Source organism: Procambarus clarkii, chromosome 57 (assembly GCF_040958095.1).
Source record: "Procambarus clarkii isolate CNS0578487 chromosome 57, FALCON_Pclarkii_2.0, whole genome shotgun sequence".
NCBI lineage: Eukaryota > Metazoa > Arthropoda > Malacostraca > Decapoda > Cambaridae > Procambarus > Procambarus clarkii.
In genome coordinates, this window is record NC_091206.1 from 14,493,491 (window position 1) to 14,513,883 (window position 20,393).

Consider the following 20,393-nt stretch of genomic DNA (forward strand, 5'->3'; position numbering starts at 1 on the left):
CATTCATCCCACATCCCTATTCTTGTTGCCCTGTATTCCCACCCCTCCACCCTACCCTTCTGATCCTCCCCATCCTTCCCTTCCCCCCATCATCACCTTCAGTCCCTCCCTCCCTACTTGCTCTCCCCTCTCAGGTTCAGCCACCGTGACTCAGGCGCACACTTGGTATGCTGAGATAGGGACAGAAGCCCCAGAGACGCACCAATCACGCAACAAGAGACAGAAACCTTATTAAACACAGGCGCTGTTCACTAAGGGTGTTGACATGGCGGGCAAACGAGACTAAGAGAAACTCTAAGCTTATTTAACACCTGCAATAGGACTGCAGAAAGTTACAGGATGATGTTGACAAACTCCAGGATCGAGTGGGAAAACAGATGGTTACTAGAATTCAATCCTAACAAGTGTAAGGTATACTTGTAGGATTAAATTCTGTAATACTTGTAGATGTATTACATCCTCAGATGATAAATGAGATCTCACAGCTAGCAGTGACTGCAACATTACTTTTTTCAAAAGACGTCTAGATTAACATCAATAGTTTTTAACACTTCATTCCAAAATACCGGAATAATAAGAAAACAAATAAAGAAGCAATATAGCTGATAAATCTTCAGACTTCAAATCTTTTAAATAACAGACGACCGCCTTTAAATTCATACGAAGAGCACTCATTTCAGGAGCTCTAAATTACCATCTGGTAGTTGGAAGATCTTTTAGATTTATAATGTATCAACTTTTAAATGAAACAACTATATTGTAAAATTATTTTATTGTAATATTTTTAACATTTAAAATTTTAAATACAATCATAAATTGCCTTGAAATTTATTTCAAGGCAATTTATGATTGATTATGAAAATGCATTTATAATTACATTTTTAACGTCACATGATCTAACATCTGATACACAATTCATAGTGTTTGCAACACAACCCACATAATTATACCAAAATTTGGCAAACACCATGCACATTTTTAGTAAATATTGTATTACAGTTCAGTACTGTACTGTAGTTGTAACTTACATATGTATACAGCAACCAATGCTGATATCACACTAGTGCCCAACTGTTTAGGGTCTTTAGTGATACCCAAACAAAAAGGTAAGTTTTCTGTGAATAGAAAGGAGTATATGACCGAAGCCAGACAGACGCTCTGGGCGGAGAGGTTAGGTGACACAGAGATCGTAGTCAAGTGTTGGCAGTTGGTGACTGCAGCCAAACATTTGAGTGTTTGCATAATGCAATCCAGTATTTATATATAATGTGAGGGAATGGAACTATCAGGAGAAAGTGCCAAGCCATTTCGACTATATAGCACTGGGAAGGTGGTCAGAATAAGGATTGGGGACGGGATGGAGGAAAAGGAATGGTGCCCATCCACTTCAACAGTTGGGGATTGAATGCCGACCTGCATGAAGCGAGACTGTCACTCTACCCTCCAGCCTAAGTGGTTGGGTGATGAAGTGTGAGGATGTTGATGACTTTCAGGCTAGGTGTAATTGGTTCTTGGTAGGTGTGTAGCAGAGATATGGGAGGCTCTCAATGCTGGTGCTAATCTGGATTCTCACAAAATTTGCCTGGATTTTTTTAAAACAACTAATTTGTAAGATAACACTTCAGTTTATTTTAACCCTTACACTGTGCAGGCCATTTTAATGCAGTCTGTCATGCACAAGAAAAAATTCAGATTTTTATTTGCTTTTGATACTGTTAATTTACATACAAGAAGCACGAAAATCCAAGTAAAGTCTCTTCCTATTATGGTTTAACTGTAGTGCCCGAAGATGTTTAATTTTTTCTGTAGAACTGTAATGAGGTGAGGCACCACACGGGAATAACCTGGTCCATTTATTTTCTCCGTTTCTCACTTTATTTATTAAATGTTTTCATGCTCACATGTTGTATTGATGTGTCAGTACAGTAGTGGTATTCAGTATATATTATTCAGTATTCAGTATTGGAAATACTGTATATGTATGTACAGATAAATAGTGTCAAATGCCATCCCCTAGAATATGTGGGGGATTAAGATTAAAATGGGCCACCTTAAATCATCTCTGGGCAATTGAAGCATATGGGGTCAATTGTTCTCCAGTAATTGGAGCAATGTAAGGGCTTAAGACATTTATGTATATTTATATTTAAAGTACAGGGTATTTGTACTGCTTAGGGGAAGCCCACCAATTAAAAGCAGCCGGTAAAAGCTACACAATTATTTAAAATATTGAATCCATTTTATAGAATTTGAACAAATACACATAAAAGAATTAAGTATAATTTATATCCTACCTTCTGAGTCAATTCTCAAAATTGACAGTTAAAATATATGATGGAATAGTAGAAGTGTGCAGCAAACATGAAGTGACTACAGTTGGTGATTTGAATATGCCAGTTCAGTAAAGTTTTTATGTAATGTGTGTTTTTCATAAAATGTTTTTTTTATGAACGTGTGCTGTGTCAAAGTGGCCGAAGAAGCAGTTCAATGAGCAACACCAAATTATTTTTGTATGGATTAAGACCACAGCAAGAGCAAGTTTACAATGGACTGGAAGTATTTGCAAATGCTGTGAATCTATACACTCAGCAGATCAATTTCATTACTGCACAGTACAGTGCTTACATATAAATATACTATAAGTGGACAATTGTACAAATAGCCATTGCTATCCAGAAACTACATTTCACACTTAAAGGGTGCCTAACATAGAAGAGGCATTAGAACATGTATTGTTTTGAAATCTTTGTCTAAATATATTTTGCCCGGAATTTTTGTTTTTCCATTGTTTAATTTTTTTTTAGCTTAGTTAATTTATTGTGCAACCCATTCTGTGAGTGAGAATGGAAAGGTTACAGTGGAAAGATAATAGAAAAAAGTAATACTAGTGGCCTTGACGAGGACAGGAAGCTGGCGGTTTGTCAAAGGTCCCCCATTTGCTGGGATGATCTTTTCTATCTGTATATTAATTTGAGTCACAACTGGCAACACTGCAGTTGGAAAAGTTAAACTAAAATTTACTAATCCACTTACCTGCCTGGACCGAGTTTTTTAGTTTAAAAAATACGGGTGGGTTAAAACAAACTTTGTTTACTTTAATGTGGGGCCAACAGTTATTTCTATTCAAAATTAAACTAGAAATTTATTTATCTGTTAATTAAATAGATAAAAACCAAATTTGGGCAGGTTGGATTTTTAAAAAAATCCAGGTTTTTACTAACAATGAAAAACTTAAAAAAATATAAACTTGCAGAGTTCTCCACAGCCTTGCAGGATGAAAGCCAAAAGGCAAGAAGGGTTATTTTTTCTATAACCCTGACATAAGTACAGTACTGCAACTGCCTCCTAGCACACCTATCATTCCAACCCAATCTTACCAAGGGATCAAATTCTTACCTTACAAACTGAGTTCAAAGCATTAATAGCTATCCTTTGACGTCCTTATACTTTTATTTTAAAATTAAACCCAATAAAAGCACATTTAAACAAACTTGTTGCACCTTGCAACATGTATAGTACAGTATTTTAATTAGCACGGTTTACTTTCCTGTGAAAATATTAAGCTACAAAAAGTCAATGTTTGTGTGTCTCATATTTTAAATATTTTATTGCAGATTCTCAAAATAGTGAGCAATCTGCAATGCCACTTTTTTGAGGTTAACACTCTGCATATTGGTAATTATTGATACAACTACTCCTTTGGGAGGAGCACCATTCTCTTTGCAGCAATAACCTTGCTTAGGAAGAACAAGGAGGACACTGCTAGCTCCTACTGCTGCTCCTGAATGCAAAGCAAAATGCCGGGAGTTTCTACAAAATCCATATGAATGATTTTCTTTCATGGCCTCCCAACCCATTCCATATCCTTGATCGTGGACCCACTTCACATTGGTGCCATCCACTGGAGTCCACAATGCTTGCATTGTAGATGCTTTTAAGAAGCCTGGCAGCACATGGGTCCCTGATGAACAAATTTAAATATGAAAAGTGGAATAATTTGTATACAGGCAATGCCAAAATGTAAATTTAAATATTACATATGAAAATATCAGTTTGAAGGACATATCAATGCAGAGCATAAGACAAAGACTAGGAATCATTCAAGTAATAGTAAAGAATTAGTGACATTCGTTTCATTTAATGTGTTAATTAATTTATTTTATTATAATTTTACATTTTAAGAACTTAACAATTAGGAAGCACCACAATAGGCCTTTTGGCTCATACCAGGCTGGTTCCATTTAAACCCAACACCCCGCTCACCTTTGTAACTTTCCAATCAATTCCTGAAACCTGTTAACTTGTTGGTTTCAACAGTGCTAGCTAGTAGCTAATCCCACTCATCCAAACCCTGTTTCCAACCATGTACTTCCTCATATCTCTCCTAAAACAAAACTTCCCCAGTTTTTACCCATTGTTGCAACTTCCAACATGTTCTGACAGTTTTAGAACCCTATTATATATCCCTTGTTTTTGTCCCTAACCTCGCTCATATCCTCCCTTGTCTTGCATCTCTAGTGAGTGCAGATTGAGACACCAATCTATCTTTACAGGAAAGGTCCCAATACTAAGTATCAACCTTGTTTTCTTTCTGTCCTTTGCCCAACCACTTGGACTGGACAGTACGGCAACAGCCTTGCTTCTTGCAAGACAGTGTTCAATCCCCAATCATTCTTCCCTTCTGTCCTATCCTATATCCTTATCACCATATCCTTTCCAAGTGCTACAAAGTAATAATGGCTTAGTGCTTTCTCCTGATAATTTCCTTACTTTACCTTCTCTGTGCTTTCTCTAGAGTCCATGTCCATTCTGTAGTATGGCTCGAGGGAAACGTAGCCACCAGTCAATTCCTCTCCCTCACTCTCACAAGGGTAGTTGAAGATAATGTAACCAAGAAATTCAGAACGAGAAAGATTGGGAGCGAAGGAATTTCTAGTTTAGCTAATTATGTTGTCTTAGCTCACTTATCCAGACTATATGGGAAGGACCCCTCACCGGATAAGCAGAATTCTTCCAGGGGGAATTCCAAAAATGACTGTATTTGCAATTTTTTGTACCTGTACCACAATGAACATAATTTGAATTTCTACACACACTATAACTCAAAAATAAAATTTAAAAAGAGACACTTCAGCTTACCTTGTTGTAGTTTGTCTTCTTGTTTGATACCATAGATTTTGAAATGTGTACTGTACTTCTTGAAAATTTATGTAACCTAACCTCCAGTTATCCAGATTTCTGTTTGGATATGGCAAAGTTTTGCCAGAATTATCCGGACTTGACTTGGACTCTGTGCCAATCTGCGCTATCCAGCCAAATCTCTGGTTATCTGGATTTTTGTCAGGATATGGAGAAGTTTGGCAGAAAATTATCCAGATGTGATTTTGGATGGATAGCCCAAATATTTGGTTTAGCGAAATTCAGATAAGCAACTGCATATAGTATTAAAATATTTAGTTATTTTAATTTCCAGCCCCGGTAATTGCTTGCAATCATGAACCCAATCCTGGATAATAAATTATATTTTTGAATGTGCACTAGTTCTATCACCTCTGATGGTTCTATCACTCTGGGGATTCTATAAATGGTTTTCATTGGCAACATGAAACAATGTTGAACAATATCTTTATTCTGTTGCTATATTCATGCATGTGTTCCATTTTGTTATCATTATCACCTTCAGAATTCTTCACAAAACTTAAGTTTTCTTATATTGGGCCCAAAATTGTTCACTCACTTTACCAATAATTTTATCATACTGTTTTCACAAAAACAGATTCCCTGCCAACATGCACTTTCATTACCGTCTTTCTACACATACATGCCCAAACCTCTATCTTCTAACAGTTCAAATCCTAACAAGCCCTACCAACAGCAGCTAATGAAGAGGCAAAAGATACAATCCCTGCTGCAGATAAATGCATCCCATCCCTTGCATATATTTAATTATGTCCATAGAAGTGTTATCAATTGTCAATGAAAAATATTGCAGTAGTCTTCCAATATTTGACTAGTCTGCCATGCATTTTCAATTCCATTTCTAAGGGTGAATGCCATATATTTTTCAGATCCTCCCTTGCTCTTGAATATTCAATACCTGTTTAATACTTCTGAATTAATGATTAACTCGTAGCTTTATCTACATCATTTACATTAGCAAAGATAATGGATTTATTTACATTACCAACAATAATAATATCTATATTAATCTTCTTTTTATATTTTTAGCATAGGAACTACATCCATGTACTGTACTGTATCAATCCTGCAAATCTCCAACACCCAAGGCTTTCTTTTTAAACGTTTTTTCATTATCTTATGCAGGCAAATTGTCTAATTCCTATAGCACAAGAGAGAAATGTGCTAGAGTGCAGGCAAATTAAACAGTAGATGAGGCAAGAGATCTCGCTGAACTGTTAATGGCAAGCATCTGTGTTAAGTGCATACCTTCATTGTCATTTTCACTTTCCTGTTGACTTGAATACAGCATCACATTTCCAAACTTGCAGAGGTCATGAACTGTAGAGAGGAAGCCACCACCAGCCCATTTATAGGAGTTATCTATATATGGAGCATTCTTTAGCTTGCCATCTTTGTCACGAATATAGTATCTAGAAAGAATAAAAGTGGAAAAAAAATTGTGAAAAGTACACCATATCAGTTTAACAGTGATCTGAAAAGAGATCGTGTAAAATCAATCTAGCTAAAAAATAACTTATGTCTAAACAACAAATAAAATATAAATTCAGGATTTGAGTAAATTAAAAATTATTTTCCGAACAAGACACTCGGTTGATCCCTTAAGGGAGGACAATGCACACTTAAGAAAGGTATATATTCTGTACTGAATGACCTCAGGGTAACCCTGTTGGGTTGAACTGGTGCAAATGAAACCAATTAAGAAATCTCAGTCCAACCTAGAATAACGATATCTAGAAGGGACCACCAAGGAAAACTTTTCTTTATTGCTACAATACCTGACCAGCCCAGCCCTTTGCTAGCAACTGGGCATCTTGTTATCTTGAGGTTATCTTGAGATGATTTTGGGGCTTAGTGTTCCCGCGACCTGGTCCTTGACCAGGCCTCCACCCCCAGGAAGCAGCCCGTGACAGCTGACTAACTACAAGGTACTTATTTACTGCTAGGTAACAGGGGCATCAGGGTGAAAGAAACTCTGCCCATAGTTTCTCGCCGGCGCCCGGGATTGAACCCGGGACCACAAGATCACGCGTCCAGTGTTCTGTCTGCTCAGCCATCAGCGCCCAGGCAGAAGCACCTACACACAGTGCCATAACTCTGCCCAGCTAATATTGTGTCTGATATGAGGTGCTTATAAAGCACAAGAGAAGTATATACAGAAGGAAGGCAATGAAAGCAATTAAGTGTCTTGCTCAAAAAGTAGATTTTAATTTGCAGTACACTCAAATCATGTTTTCTGAATCGTACCTCTTTATATTCTTTCCTTAGGGAGTAAATCCACAAGACTAAAACTACAAGATATGGGGGCTTATCTCACCTTGAGCTGTAGAGTGGTATCAAACAGAGATGCAGGGAAAGGAAGTCCCTGAAATCCCTGAAGGAAATCTCAAGAAACGTACACAGCTAGACTCCCAGATCCCTGCTCAGATGCTGACACAATTTGGTGTCTAGATTCTTGATTGGAAGCTCATACAGTTACACATTCAAATCCCTGCTCAAAGAGATGGTCATCAAGAAAAAGAGCCACTCAATGGTAACACACTGTTAACAGGCAGAAAATCATCAGAAGGGCATTTTGGGTCACAAATGTACAGGTCAATTTACAAAACTTCCAATGTCGAATGTCAGAACAGGACATGAAAGAAAAGAGTGCCTCAAGGGAGGTGAACTAGTGCAAATAATGTACATATGATGAAGCCTGAGGCTGTCTGAACTCAACCATTGTGCACAGCAAATGGGAGAGCTAAATCTAGTACAAAATGCCATGGTATGTGTGATCCAGGAAAAAGACTACAAGAAAAAAGTGCTGGAAAGTCTGAAAAGAAACCAAAATCAGGACTGTTTGTGCCTAGGGACGATAACCCAAGGTGCATGCATCCCGAGTACTGTAGAATAACTCCTGGTCCTCGCACCCCTGGAAGACAGCACCACACTCACAGCACAGCGCCAGAATCACTGGAGCCAGAGCACACGACCTCTGAATCTAGCATCAGCCTTAGAACTGAAGGGGGGATAGCTGGTGCAGGAGTCTGGGGCTTCCCCTTCCCCCTCCCGGAGAGGGGGGAGCTGCGCAGACAACGACGCGGCGATGTGTGACGTCATGCTCGTTTCGTTTAGGGGAGTTCCATCCACTTGTTCAGCTTTTGGTAGCAAAATTTTCACCAGAAAAGGGGTTTGTTTTGGGATGCTTACCTTTCTGGGTGCCTGACCTGGTTGATGGCAGACATAGTGTGTGCCTCCAACCACACGGGGGGTTTCTATAAGCTATTGCTCCCCATGCCTCTCTGAGGGGGGCCAGGTTGTGGCTCGTGGTCCCCGGTAGGCCCACAGAACTCCATACACATGACTGATGCCAAAGTCTGACATTAGCATATCAGCCTAGTAAGCTCCGGGAAGCCGAAGGGGCTTCCCCCCAGAAAAAAAAGTTGGTCACTGGAACATTACTAAATTTTGTTCTAATAGTTATTCCTTAAGAATGATTTGAACAGTTTTTTTAACAGAAACATAACTATGCATAAATCAAGGGTAACCTGTAGTGTGGTGATACAGTACCATTTCCTGTTATGCAGCTGAATTTGGTAGGTTCTATGAAAAGTTGGAATATCACTATAGAGAACTTAAACTTTTTTAACAATAATGACTGATGATTAATATCAATAGCAATGCCAAGAGAAAGCTCAAGGTGGCAGGCACCATCCCAGAAAAGTATCTGCCTCCCATAAACTTATATTATTAACTACATATCCCAAAATACAATACAGTAGCTGAAAAGCTGAAAACTTGATCTAGGATAAGGGGGCCTGACAGCCGAGTGGACAGCACTTCGGATTTATAGTCCTGAGGTTCCGGGTCCCAGGTGGAGGCAGAAACAAATGGGCAGAGTTTCTTTCACCCTGATGCTCCTGTTACTTAGCAGTAAATAGTTACTTAGAAGTTAGACAACTCCTACAGGCTGCTTCCTCGGGGTGTGTAACAAAAAAAAAGGAAGCCTGGTTGAGGACCGGGCTGCGGGGACGCTAAGCCCTGAAATCATCTCAAGATAACCTCAAGATACAGCCGAAGGAAATACTACAGTATTATAAAAATTTATGAAAAAATAATCATGTATAATTGTAAACAGAGTTTTTGAGCTTATGTGTCATCCATTCTTCTTTGAATTCCAACTCTGCCCTACCACTTCCCAACTTTCAAACTCCAGATATTACTATTTATGATGGGTGATGATTGGAGAATGATCAGTTTTACTTACCTCGCTCTGTTATATATAATAGGGGCATTTTTGTCAAGATACGTATTTTCAAGACCCAGGTCATAAAAGAGACGAGTTATGACTTCAGTAAATGGCTTTCCGGACGCGCCTTCCACCACAGCACTCACAACTGTCCATCCGTGAGTTGTGTATAAGTAGTCTGTACCTAAAAGTTTATAATTGGTTACTTGATGAATATTCAGGAAACCCCAAATTTATATTTGACTTGAGAATATGAAACACAAAAACAGTGTTGAATTTAATGAAAGGCCACATTGCGTTTGGAATCCACAGTTGCTTCCTTGAGTTATAGCTCTGATTCATTAGTTACTGCCAACAATCAGGCATCTGATGATCTTCAGACCTACTAACCTCCACAGGACCTGAATTTGGCATTCTCACAGAGGCAAGGAAAGTGTAGGAGTCATGAGGGGTTGACGGCTGGCTACAGAATCACTTCTAAGCCTGATTCATTTCTTAAAAGGTGTCTGTTGGATGCAGGCGTTGCTTTTTATGAAAGGTTAAATGGTTTTTGGGCTAGTTGGTAACATCCTGTCTTGTGCAGGGGGACAGGATACACACCTGTTTTCTGTTTTATCTTTATTCATGCTTCACAATTTGGTTTATGCCAGTCACATTTTGTGATTCTGAAATTTAAATTGCTCTGGGTTTTCATCTAGGGTCGTCATCCCTGGCTTTGCCTCTTTTGAAGAAACCAGATTCTGGTCCTGGGTTACAGTAGGCTGTGTGAGTCCAATGTAAGGTAATTATGAGGAGAAAACTCTTAAGCCAATATGACTATAGAGCACTTGGATGGTATATGAGGACAAGGAGCTGGAATATAAGGCTGAAGTGAAAGACGAGTGCCCATCCATTTGGAGCATCAGAGATCAAATGCTGATGGACCAAGTGGTTGTGCAACTTGAAGGACCTGGGCATGTATGGAAGGCTCTGTGGTGCCAGTGTCTAAGCTCAGGGATGCTACTGAGGGCCACCACAGAAATTAAGCTAACAGCTTTTAAAATCCTTGTGAGAATATGAACCAAAATGACTTATAATACAATATGTGAAGATAAATATTGGCAATGAAATACGCAGCTCTTATTTATGTATATAGTACTGAACAGTGAAACTAAACAAACAGCTAAATTATTGTTATTCTAAATCTAATATACACCATTTTCATTCAACAAATTTAAGGAACATCTTGCCCATCGACATTATGCATTTATATTCAACCCACATCTTACTAATGTCTGAAATCTTACTTACTTACTTACATAAAATAATTAGATGACCCAGCACCCCTACTAAGGCATATGTCACCCATGCGTGCTCAAGAAGTTGGGACCTTAGGATGGGAATGGAAGGGACCAAGGACCAAAACGTTCAGCCAGTTTGCCCAGACTTGTGGAAAAGGTGCACAAAAGGGCTGTCTGAACTGCCACCATCTCCCTGATATTGATGTAGGTACACCTCACGGCTAGAGACCAATGCCACTGCCTGGCATAACAAAGGGTATGCCATATTAAAGGGTTATGCCTAACATAAAAAATCCCTGCCTACAAGGGACGTGTCAATAAAGAATTTGAGATGAACCTTGAAAAGCATGAAAAGAAAAATGTCAAAGCAGGAGAGACCTTTGAATCAATGATGACGTTTTAGTGCCAGTGACAAGCTACATATCGCAGAACAAAATACAGATACTTTGCTTAACTTGGCCTACATAATACACCATGCAGATGAAGATCAGATAACCGAGAAGATGCTTAAGCTCCTAAATGGACACTGTCTCTTCTTTTATTAATTAAAAGAAGCAAACTGACATGGAGCAGGTTCTGGAAGGAAGAACACTCACCTAGTGTCTCAAACAAACACCAACCATTAAATGCAGTGCAAAGGAGACAGCTGGAACTTCAGTTCATTCAGCAAAAGCCTGAATGGGCATAAACCCTGCAGCACCACATCCTGGTACAGGATGGTAATATTGGAAAATATGCTGGGATCAATAATCTGCCTCAAAGGAAGAGCCCAACAATAGTAAAAGGTGTGACCAACCTGAAATTCTAGCCAACTCCTCAATCTTGGATGCACATGAGGTTGCCAATTAAGTGTCCTTGAGAACCAGGAAAGTGAGCCAAAACTAGTCCAACATCACCTTGTATGCCACAGACATAGCAGTGAGGAGAGAAGACGTGGCCATTTACCTTCAATAAATCGAGGGTCAACTAGGGCTTGGGAGTGTGAATTTTTCCCAATGAAAACAGATGATATGCCAGGATGAAGTCTCAAAGATCGTGCCTCTGCCTAACATCTTCTGGATGTAGACACAGAGTAGCATGATACATGGGTGCAAAGGACCCAGGGAAACCACAGGAGCTTGGAATCAAGCCCACCAAAGAACCTAAGTAGTCACACGAAAGGCACAGGCTAACGAGAGCCGGGTGTTTGAGCAGTGAACTAGGTTGACCCTGGTCCTGCCTCAGGAGGTGAAGTTGACCTTGCTCAGAAATTACACCCATCCATTCACTGTATCATTCACACAACACAGTATCATAGAGAAGCAGCATGACCACACTCCAGCAAATCATCCACAGCAGTACCACCCAGCTATTTTATAAGACTAGCTTGGTATATATTGATTCTTATTTCTTTTTATATACAACCAGATCAAGAATGAATCTCTTTACAAACTGCTGCCACACAGCTATTTTTGCAGCCATTTCTCCTGCACTTTTCATATTCAACTCGACTTCATCACATACTTACTTGTTATAAATATTTTGTACTCACCAGGCTTAAAGTACAGCTCATCATTCTGAAAGAGCTCAAGTGATTCCTGAACAGTATTAAATTCTTCCTTAATGTAATATTCTTGCATGGCAAATTCATCCTCCTCTTCCTGTTTTTTAGACTTTTTTGTTTTGCCGCATTTTCCTTTAAATTTCTTATTTCGCCCCTTTGGCTTCTCTTCAGCGATAATGCCACTTTCTTCATTTTCATTTTGCTTGTCATTTATGGATTTCTTTTCACTGCTTTCCTTTTCAGAGTTTATAGATTTTTCATTTTTTTCATTTGCTTTATTTGATTGTTTTTCTTTATGTTTCTTACTTTCTTCTTTTGATACAGTAGTCATCTCCTCCTTCACCTCTCCTCTTTCCTTCTTATTGGCATCTTTCCGTTTATAATTCCGAATTCCTGACTTGTGGCTGATAAGATGCCTGGTTGTTATAGTTACCTGTAAATGATAAGAATTCAGTACAATTTTTAATCTATTGTAGCTGTATTCTAAATGCATCAAATGCTATACAGCACAGTGACTCAGAAGAAGCCATCAACAAAACAAAATGAATTTACTCTCCTATGAAGCAGTAGCAATTGCAGTCGGGTCATAACCAGATGATTTTGGATTCGATTCTCACAGTAGGACACAAATAATTAGATAACGTTTCCTTTCATCTGATGCCACCTGTTCATCTAGCAATAAATAAATACCCGGGAATCAGGCAACTGGGAATCAGGGAATCAGGCAGAATCTAAGGGAGCCGGTTGACCGAGCGGACAGCATGCTGGACTTGTGATCCTGTGGTCCAGGGTTCGATCCCAGGTGCCGGCGAGAAACAATGGGCAGAGTTTCTTTCACCCTATGCCCCTGTTACCTAGCAGTAAAATAGGTACCAGGGGCCAGATTCACGAAAGTACTTACGCAAGCACTTACGAACCTATACATCTTTTCTCAATCTTTGGCAGGTTTTGTTTACAATTATTAAACAAGTAATGAGCTCCGAAGCACCAGGAGGCTGTTTATAACAATAACAACAGTTGATTGGCAAGTTTTCATGCTTGTAAACTGTTTAATAAATGTAACCAAAGCCGTCAAAGATTGAGGAAAGATGTACACGTTCGTAAGTATTTGCGTAAGTGCTTTCGTGAATCTGGCCCCTGGGTGTTAGTCAGCTGTCACGGGCTGCTTCCTGGGGGTGGAGGCCTGGTCGAGGACCGGGCCGCGGGGACACTAAAAAGACCCGAAATCATCTCAAGATAACTGTTGTGGGTTGCATACTGGAAAAGATCAGTAGCTGGTCTATGGGGACCTCAATAAGCCTAACAGCTTCATGTTCCTGACATTGGGAAACCATAAGGGGACAAAATTTCTTTGAATAGATAAATCCCCAAAGAATATTTGCTCTCAGTCAAATTGTGCAATATCTTTTTTAAATTCCTAGAAAGGAATGTTTTTATACAAATAATACTTGATACTACATAATAATACATTCCTTGAAGCTTTGTTTTGTTAAACTGAAAAGTCTATTGTTAATACTGTAACATTAAAGATCATACTGGAAGTATACTATGACAATGAAATTGTTATATAAAAACCAATATAAAGCATGTCACATGGACTATATAATGAAGCAGAGATTCATATCTTGGAGAGCATCTCCAGGTGGTGTGTACTGTACTGTAAACATTTAACTAAGCAAAAAGTTCACTTTTGGGAGTGAAATAATTTGGAATTGTGCACAGTAGTCAACAATTGCATAATCAACCCTTATACTGATGACTGACTTCTTTCGCCTACTTAATGCTGATAGGTACCTTTCGGTAATTGTAAGATTTTACGTTAGGCCATTACAGGCATGATATAACCCCATACAGTAATTATATATGAGAGATAATTTAATCCTGACTAGTGCTAGGGGCCATGGACTTTTAAAAGTGTACCGTCACTTATTCATGAAACTGGTGACTGGTGGTCATCCAAAAGTCAAGTTAGCTGTGCTACCACTTACATTACGCTTATGCATGTGCCATACAGCCTAGTGAGAAACTTACTATATCTACAGGTGATGTTTCTAATTGACTCAAGTGGTTTCATGCTTTTGAAATCACATGGTATCTACTGAATTAATGCAGTGCCAGGAGTGCCACCTTTTTATGAGTGTCAAATAAAGTTTGTGCGTTCTTGTACTTGACCCAGTCCAGATCCTTAGTCAATGACACACCACTCCCAGTGCTAAGTTAGTTCCATCATACATAAGCAAATCACTGGCATCTTAAGAATAAACCGCCAAGCTTTTGTACCCTTGAACAAAGAAGACAAAGACAAAGAATTCAACTGAGTAGCCACAGCTCAGAAATTCAAACTATTATTCCAGCCCGTCCTGCAAACAAAGACCCAAAAGTGATTCCATGCACCTGCCAAACCCCCTGTTTATGAATGAAAAATGGTTTACACATAACTCAACTTATTTTGTTCAAACACTTCTGGAACAAGTGCTTCACTGACGACTCTTGTTCGAACCACAACGCTGTAAATGCTTCACCCACGTACTACAAATACAAATAATCACCAACAGAATCTAAACACCTAACCTATGCCTATATATGCACAATATGCTATTATAATATTAATTTATATTTGAGAAAATTTCCGTTTAGAATGAACAGCATGTAAAAATTTATGACTGTGTCTGTGGGGTTGACCGTTGGATGTAATGGACTTGAGTCAAGGATGGGTTGATTATTCTTAACAATAAGTCTGAAAAAATTAATTCTTAGTTTAATGATACCAAGAATTTGGTAACATTGCAATTTGTCCACATGTATTAAATTTAAACATTTATTTTATATTAATACAATTACTTGTTCCTTACCTCTTCCCCATGATAGGTTTTAACAGGGAAACTTGGGATGTATTTCTGAATAGGAGCATCAAGATCCAACTTTCCTTCCTCCCACAGCCTAGCAACAGCTGTCATAGTTAATGCTTTGCTGATGCTGGCAATGCGCATGACAGTGTTGGGCGTACACCGAACATTGTTTTCTAGGTCAGCAAACCCAAATCCTGGATGAGAAATAGTAATGATTTAAGTTTTCTGACTGTCTACATTTCAGTGATTAGAAAAGAATGTCTTGCTGAGAAAATTTAGTCTTAAATAATAACATTACATGTCATAATCTAATTATTCATTATGGCTCAGATTGATAAGAGAATCAATCTGAGCCAAACTAATTATCAGTGTTGTAAAAAATGGAGTACAGGCTCACAAGATGTTCTTATGTTGTTGACAAATGATTGTTTTAAGGAAATTGGGTTTTATAAATCCCTATACTGTAATTGTCAAAATTTGTCATCTCTCTGGCTATTATTACCTTTAAAATGTCTGTGCATTTATTACTAACAGTTCTGGTTATAAATCCAAGTATCCTATTTGTTTTGTTATGCATGTTGGGTTTTTGCTGGCTAGGCCTTAATCATGACCCCCAAATCTCTTTTCGTAACCTGATTTGCCAATATCTACATCATTCATTTAATTGATGGTGCTATTATCATTTCCCATATTTTGAACGTTACAATTATCTGCAATGAACTGCCTATGTCACTTTTTGTCCAGTTTTACAGAGTAATGAGATCTTTCAGGAGTTCTGCCAAGTCTTCATCCTAGTTTACTATTTGCCCCAATTTTGTATCATCTGCAAATTTACTGATATTACTGTTCACCCCAAGCTCCAGATAATTAACATATACAGGTACTATGTACAATAATGTTCCCAAAACAGGGCCCAGGGTCACACTACCAACAACATTTCTCCACTAGACTTCACCTTGTTGATACTAACTCTTTCCTATCCTTCAACCAGGTTCTGTTGCAATTCGAAACATTCCTCTAATGCCATGGGCCTCAACCTGCCGGATCTTGCTCTCATTGGGCAGTGTGTCGAAGGCCTTACTAAGGTTAAGATTGACATCATAATTGCTGGTGTTGTAAATGAAACATATATTTGATAATGTAAAGAAGTGTAGGGAATTTATCATAGACTGAGAAACCATTGCCTGAGTATGACAACATTGACATCCGTGTGTTGTATGATACACTGCTTCAAGATGGTAGTACTGTCAGTGTATTGGTTCATCTCCACCTCAAAATGTGGGTTGCCATTCTATACTTAGAAGGCAAAACATGAACAACAACTTCAAATGTGCCCCCCTGAAAATCCTCATCCCTTCTCCTTTACCTTTTATATGTATTAAACAGGCTAAACCAAGATAGGAATGGCACCAGCAACTACATGATTACAAGTAGTTACCATCTCCTATATAATATCATGTCTTCCAGTTCTCCTTCCAGCCTAGCTAAACACCTGAAGGAGGCTGAAGTCATAGGAAAGACTATACTTGGTCACTTTTTCAAGGATGGGGAGTTCCAGATAACAAGTTATCAAAGAATACAGGTAAATATAAAAAAATTAACATTGCATACCATCTGCCCAAACTGTCTTGCCATTCACTGATACTGCCACAACAATGCCTGGTGTTCCAGCCTCCTCCATGCAACGCTTCAACAGCTGACGAGACTTCTTCACGGTCTCTTGAAAATCAGTCAAATTTTCTTTCTGAGAAATATCATGTGTTGCTAATGTACTTGCTGTTTCAGTATTACGAGCATAAGTTATGTTCCCATGAGGGGATGCTTGGGTTTCAGCAGAATGTTTTTCTGTGCCAACTACATCCTGACCTTTCTGATCAGCATCTTGATTTGTTAAAGATTCTCCAGATGAAATATTACTGATTGTGGATGTGACTGTTGACTTAAGTGATATAATTTCATCATGTGCATTTTCTTCTTGGTTTTCACACAGAGCTGAATCTATGCCAAGGATTGCAGCTGTTCCCATGATTCCAGCTAGTATGCCTAATTGATTCCTATAATTTACTCTATGTCTATGATATTTTCCTCTTTCATATTTGCTCTCAGAATTATTTATATGAGCATTGTCTAACTTGTGAATGAAATTTTCAGTGCTTGTCTTAAAGGAATATTCTTGGTGAATATGGCAACTTCCCAAGATATGAGAGCCTGCAGTCCTGTAAATAAAAAGAAAACATGGTATGTAACTAATATATAAAAATCTTAATTCAAAATAATTTTTAAAAAGAGAAAAGTTGAAAGAATAACAAACTCACATTCAGAGGACACAACACACAAAAAGCTACATATGTTCTGATTATGTAAAATGCATCATTAAACTCGTAAACTTTTACTATAAATGAATTTTGCTCCTAATCTCCACCTCTCATCTCTCTTTTCCTATCCCCCCCCCTCTCTCTCCAACTTTCTCCCCAAGATCCCTCCTCTTAATAAAAAGCTCTGCAAATCATAAAATGCTTATACATAATAAAATTATCTGGCTTGCTGCTCAACAGGCAAAATTATGTTTCAAAATCGTTATGGTAATATAAATTATTTTGCAATCCTTTTTCCTTTTTTAAGAAACTAAAGAGCAATAATTTGCAAACATTTACATGTAAAAATTAAAAACAAATAACACAAAAATAAATCAGGTTTGAACTGTACAAATGGTATCTTTCCGAGTGGGTTGGCAGGAAGGACAAATAGCTGTACAAATATAGATTTTTTTTTATAAGTATTTGATGTCTGGCCGGCTTGCAATGTAGCAGGTAAAATTATTTACTCAATATCACTATGGCAATAACATATACAGTATATTATTTTATTCTTTTTTTTTCACCATATAATACAGGAATTGTTTGTGAAATCAAAATAACTGTATCCAATATTATACAAGTTCATCTAAAATACAACTCATTCTACAACTCAAATACAACTAGTTCATCTAAAATACAACTCATTATATTATGTTATTAAACATATGTATCACAAAAGTCATCTCACCTGAGAACCTTAGCCTGTTGGTAATGCCTTCCATACTGCACAATATTTGACTTGCAAATTGTGTGGAACATCTTGTATATCTTCCTGTAATGTAATTTTTGTAGGTGATAGCATCAGACAAGTAAAAAATCTCAAGAGACACAAAACAAGAACATGGATACTGTACATATACAGTACAGTACTTACTACATTTTTAAAAATCAAATGTCTATAAACCAGACTTATCTATAAACAAAACCAATAACAAAATATTTTATTATATATATAATAAAATATATATTATATATATATATATATATATATATATATATATATATATATATATATATATATATATATATATATATATATATATATATATATATATATATATATATATATATACATACATACATACATACATACATACATACATACATACATACATACATACATACATACATACATACAGAGAGAGAGAGTTAGATAGATATAGTGTGTTCATGTTAAAAAGATTACATAACATAAAAATTTCCCACACAAATGTTTGAAGCAGGTAAACATACTGAATTATGGGATACTGCCGTATAGTGTGAAACAATCAAGAAGAGCATTGCTAAATTAAAAGAATCTAAAGCATCAGGTGCAGATGGAATTCAATTCGAAAGCATACAGAAACTGGCCAGTTTCTGGCTAGGTAAACTCTTTCTACCACTGAAACTCCTATTCAGAAAAAATCTCTGGATCAAGGGGGGAAAGAACCCTTAGACTGTAAATATCATTCCTGTCCGACCACTTGGGCTGGACGGTAGAGCGATGGTCTCGCTTCATGTAGGTTGGCGTTCAATCCCCGACCGTCCAAGTGGTTGGACACTTCCGTTCCCACATCCCCATCCCATCCCAAAATCCTTATCCTAACTCCCCTTCCAAGTGCTATATAGTCGTAATGACTTAGCGCTTTCCCCCGATAAAAACCGCTGTAAATATCATCCCATCTTCAAAAAGGACTGAAAGAGCACAGGAGAAAACCTATGAACCAATACCTTACATATATTAAGGGTACCGGTAGTGCAGTCGGGTTCGTTCTCGACACATGATCGAAAATTCCAGATTCGAATCCCGTGCGGGACAGAAATGGTTGGGCACATTTCCTTTCACCAAATGCCTCTGTTCACCTAGCAGTGAGTTGATACTCAGGAGTTAGTCAGTTTATTGTGGGGTTGAATCCTAGGCGGGGTTAGTAATGTGGCCTCGGTGGAGGGGACCTCGATAAAAACCAAAACGTGTATGAATACAAAACTGTCTTCCTGTCCCCCAACACAATGAATTATTTATTATAATATACCCCGACAATCCGCTGGCTTCCTGTCCTCGTCAAGACCTCTAGGGTTAGTGACCCTCAGGTAAATCTGGTAAATATCTGCAAAACTTGTGGAGAGAATCCCAAGCAATGGAAAACCTTCACTATTTCAGTGCAATATTTCGTCAAATCAACATAACATGGCTTTATTAAAAATAAATTGACTTCATAACTTGCTCATACATTATAACCTGTACTTATTGTATGTACTGTATGTACTAATGAGCTCCTGGGTGTGTGGGGGCGCTGAGAGTCTGGCCGAGGTATGTCAAGTCACTGTGACACTCTAGTTGCCTTCAGAGATATCTTGATATTAATTATATAAGTGCGTGTACAGCATTTTTCTTTGTATATATTATTAATGACGACGTTTTGATGTACGATTTGAACTACAGATGTCAAATAGCAGAGATTTGATTTAGAAAAGTTAAATTATAAAATGGCTTATAAATTTGACATCTCACCAGGAGATGCACATAATAATAATAATAATAATAATAATAATAATAATAATAATAATAATAATAATAATAATAATACTGATGGCTATGCCCTCCTGGAGCATCCTCGCCCCTCAACCATCAACTACTATCTAATATGAAAAACACAAACGCATATTATTGACAAAGCAGATTGTAAAAGATATAAATATACTTTATAGATTATATAAGATATAAATAAACTTGTTCGGTCAGTTTACTGTTGAACAAAGTTAAACCAACAACACCAATCTTCTCCTTCAACGTCACTATATTTAAATGTCTCCTCTTGTTTGTTTACAGTTATCAGCTGACTGGAAGGCTGACGTGAGCGTCTCGAGACTCAAGTTCTCATTGGCTGAACTGGGCGGCAGCGGCGGCTTTCCACCAATTACAACTCTCCTCGGGAGGCTGCGGCCGCCTCTGCT

At 37.9% G+C, this 20,393-nt stretch overlaps 1 protein-coding gene across 6 annotated transcripts; it reads right to left on the reverse strand.

Annotated features, from left to right (window-relative positions):
• Nucleotides 1-757: 757 nt before the first annotated feature.
• Nucleotides 758-20,345, reverse strand: LOC123745036 (serine beta-lactamase-like protein LACTB, mitochondrial). Of its 6 annotated transcripts, none has more exons than XM_045725297.2 (8): nt 20,209-20,345; nt 18,148-18,231; nt 16,714-17,318; nt 15,106-15,296; nt 12,242-12,686; nt 9,449-9,614; nt 6,448-6,611; nt 758-3,961 (listed from the first exon to the last, which is right to left on the reverse strand). In XM_045725297.2, the coding sequence occupies exons 2-8, from the start codon at nt 18,216-18,218 to the stop codon at nt 3,606-3,608; spliced, it is 1,998 nt and encodes a 665-aa protein (XP_045581253.2). In that variant the 5' UTR covers nt 18,219-18,231; nt 20,209-20,345; the 3' UTR covers nt 758-3,605. The 6 variants fall into 6 exon arrangements, with proteins under 6 accessions (XP_045581253.2, XP_045581254.2, XP_045581256.2 ...); XM_045725298.2 differs by having other exon boundaries at nt 20,187-20,255; XM_045725300.2 differs by having other exon boundaries at nt 20,141-20,254.
• Between the last annotated feature and the right edge of the window lie 48 nt (nt 20,346-20,393).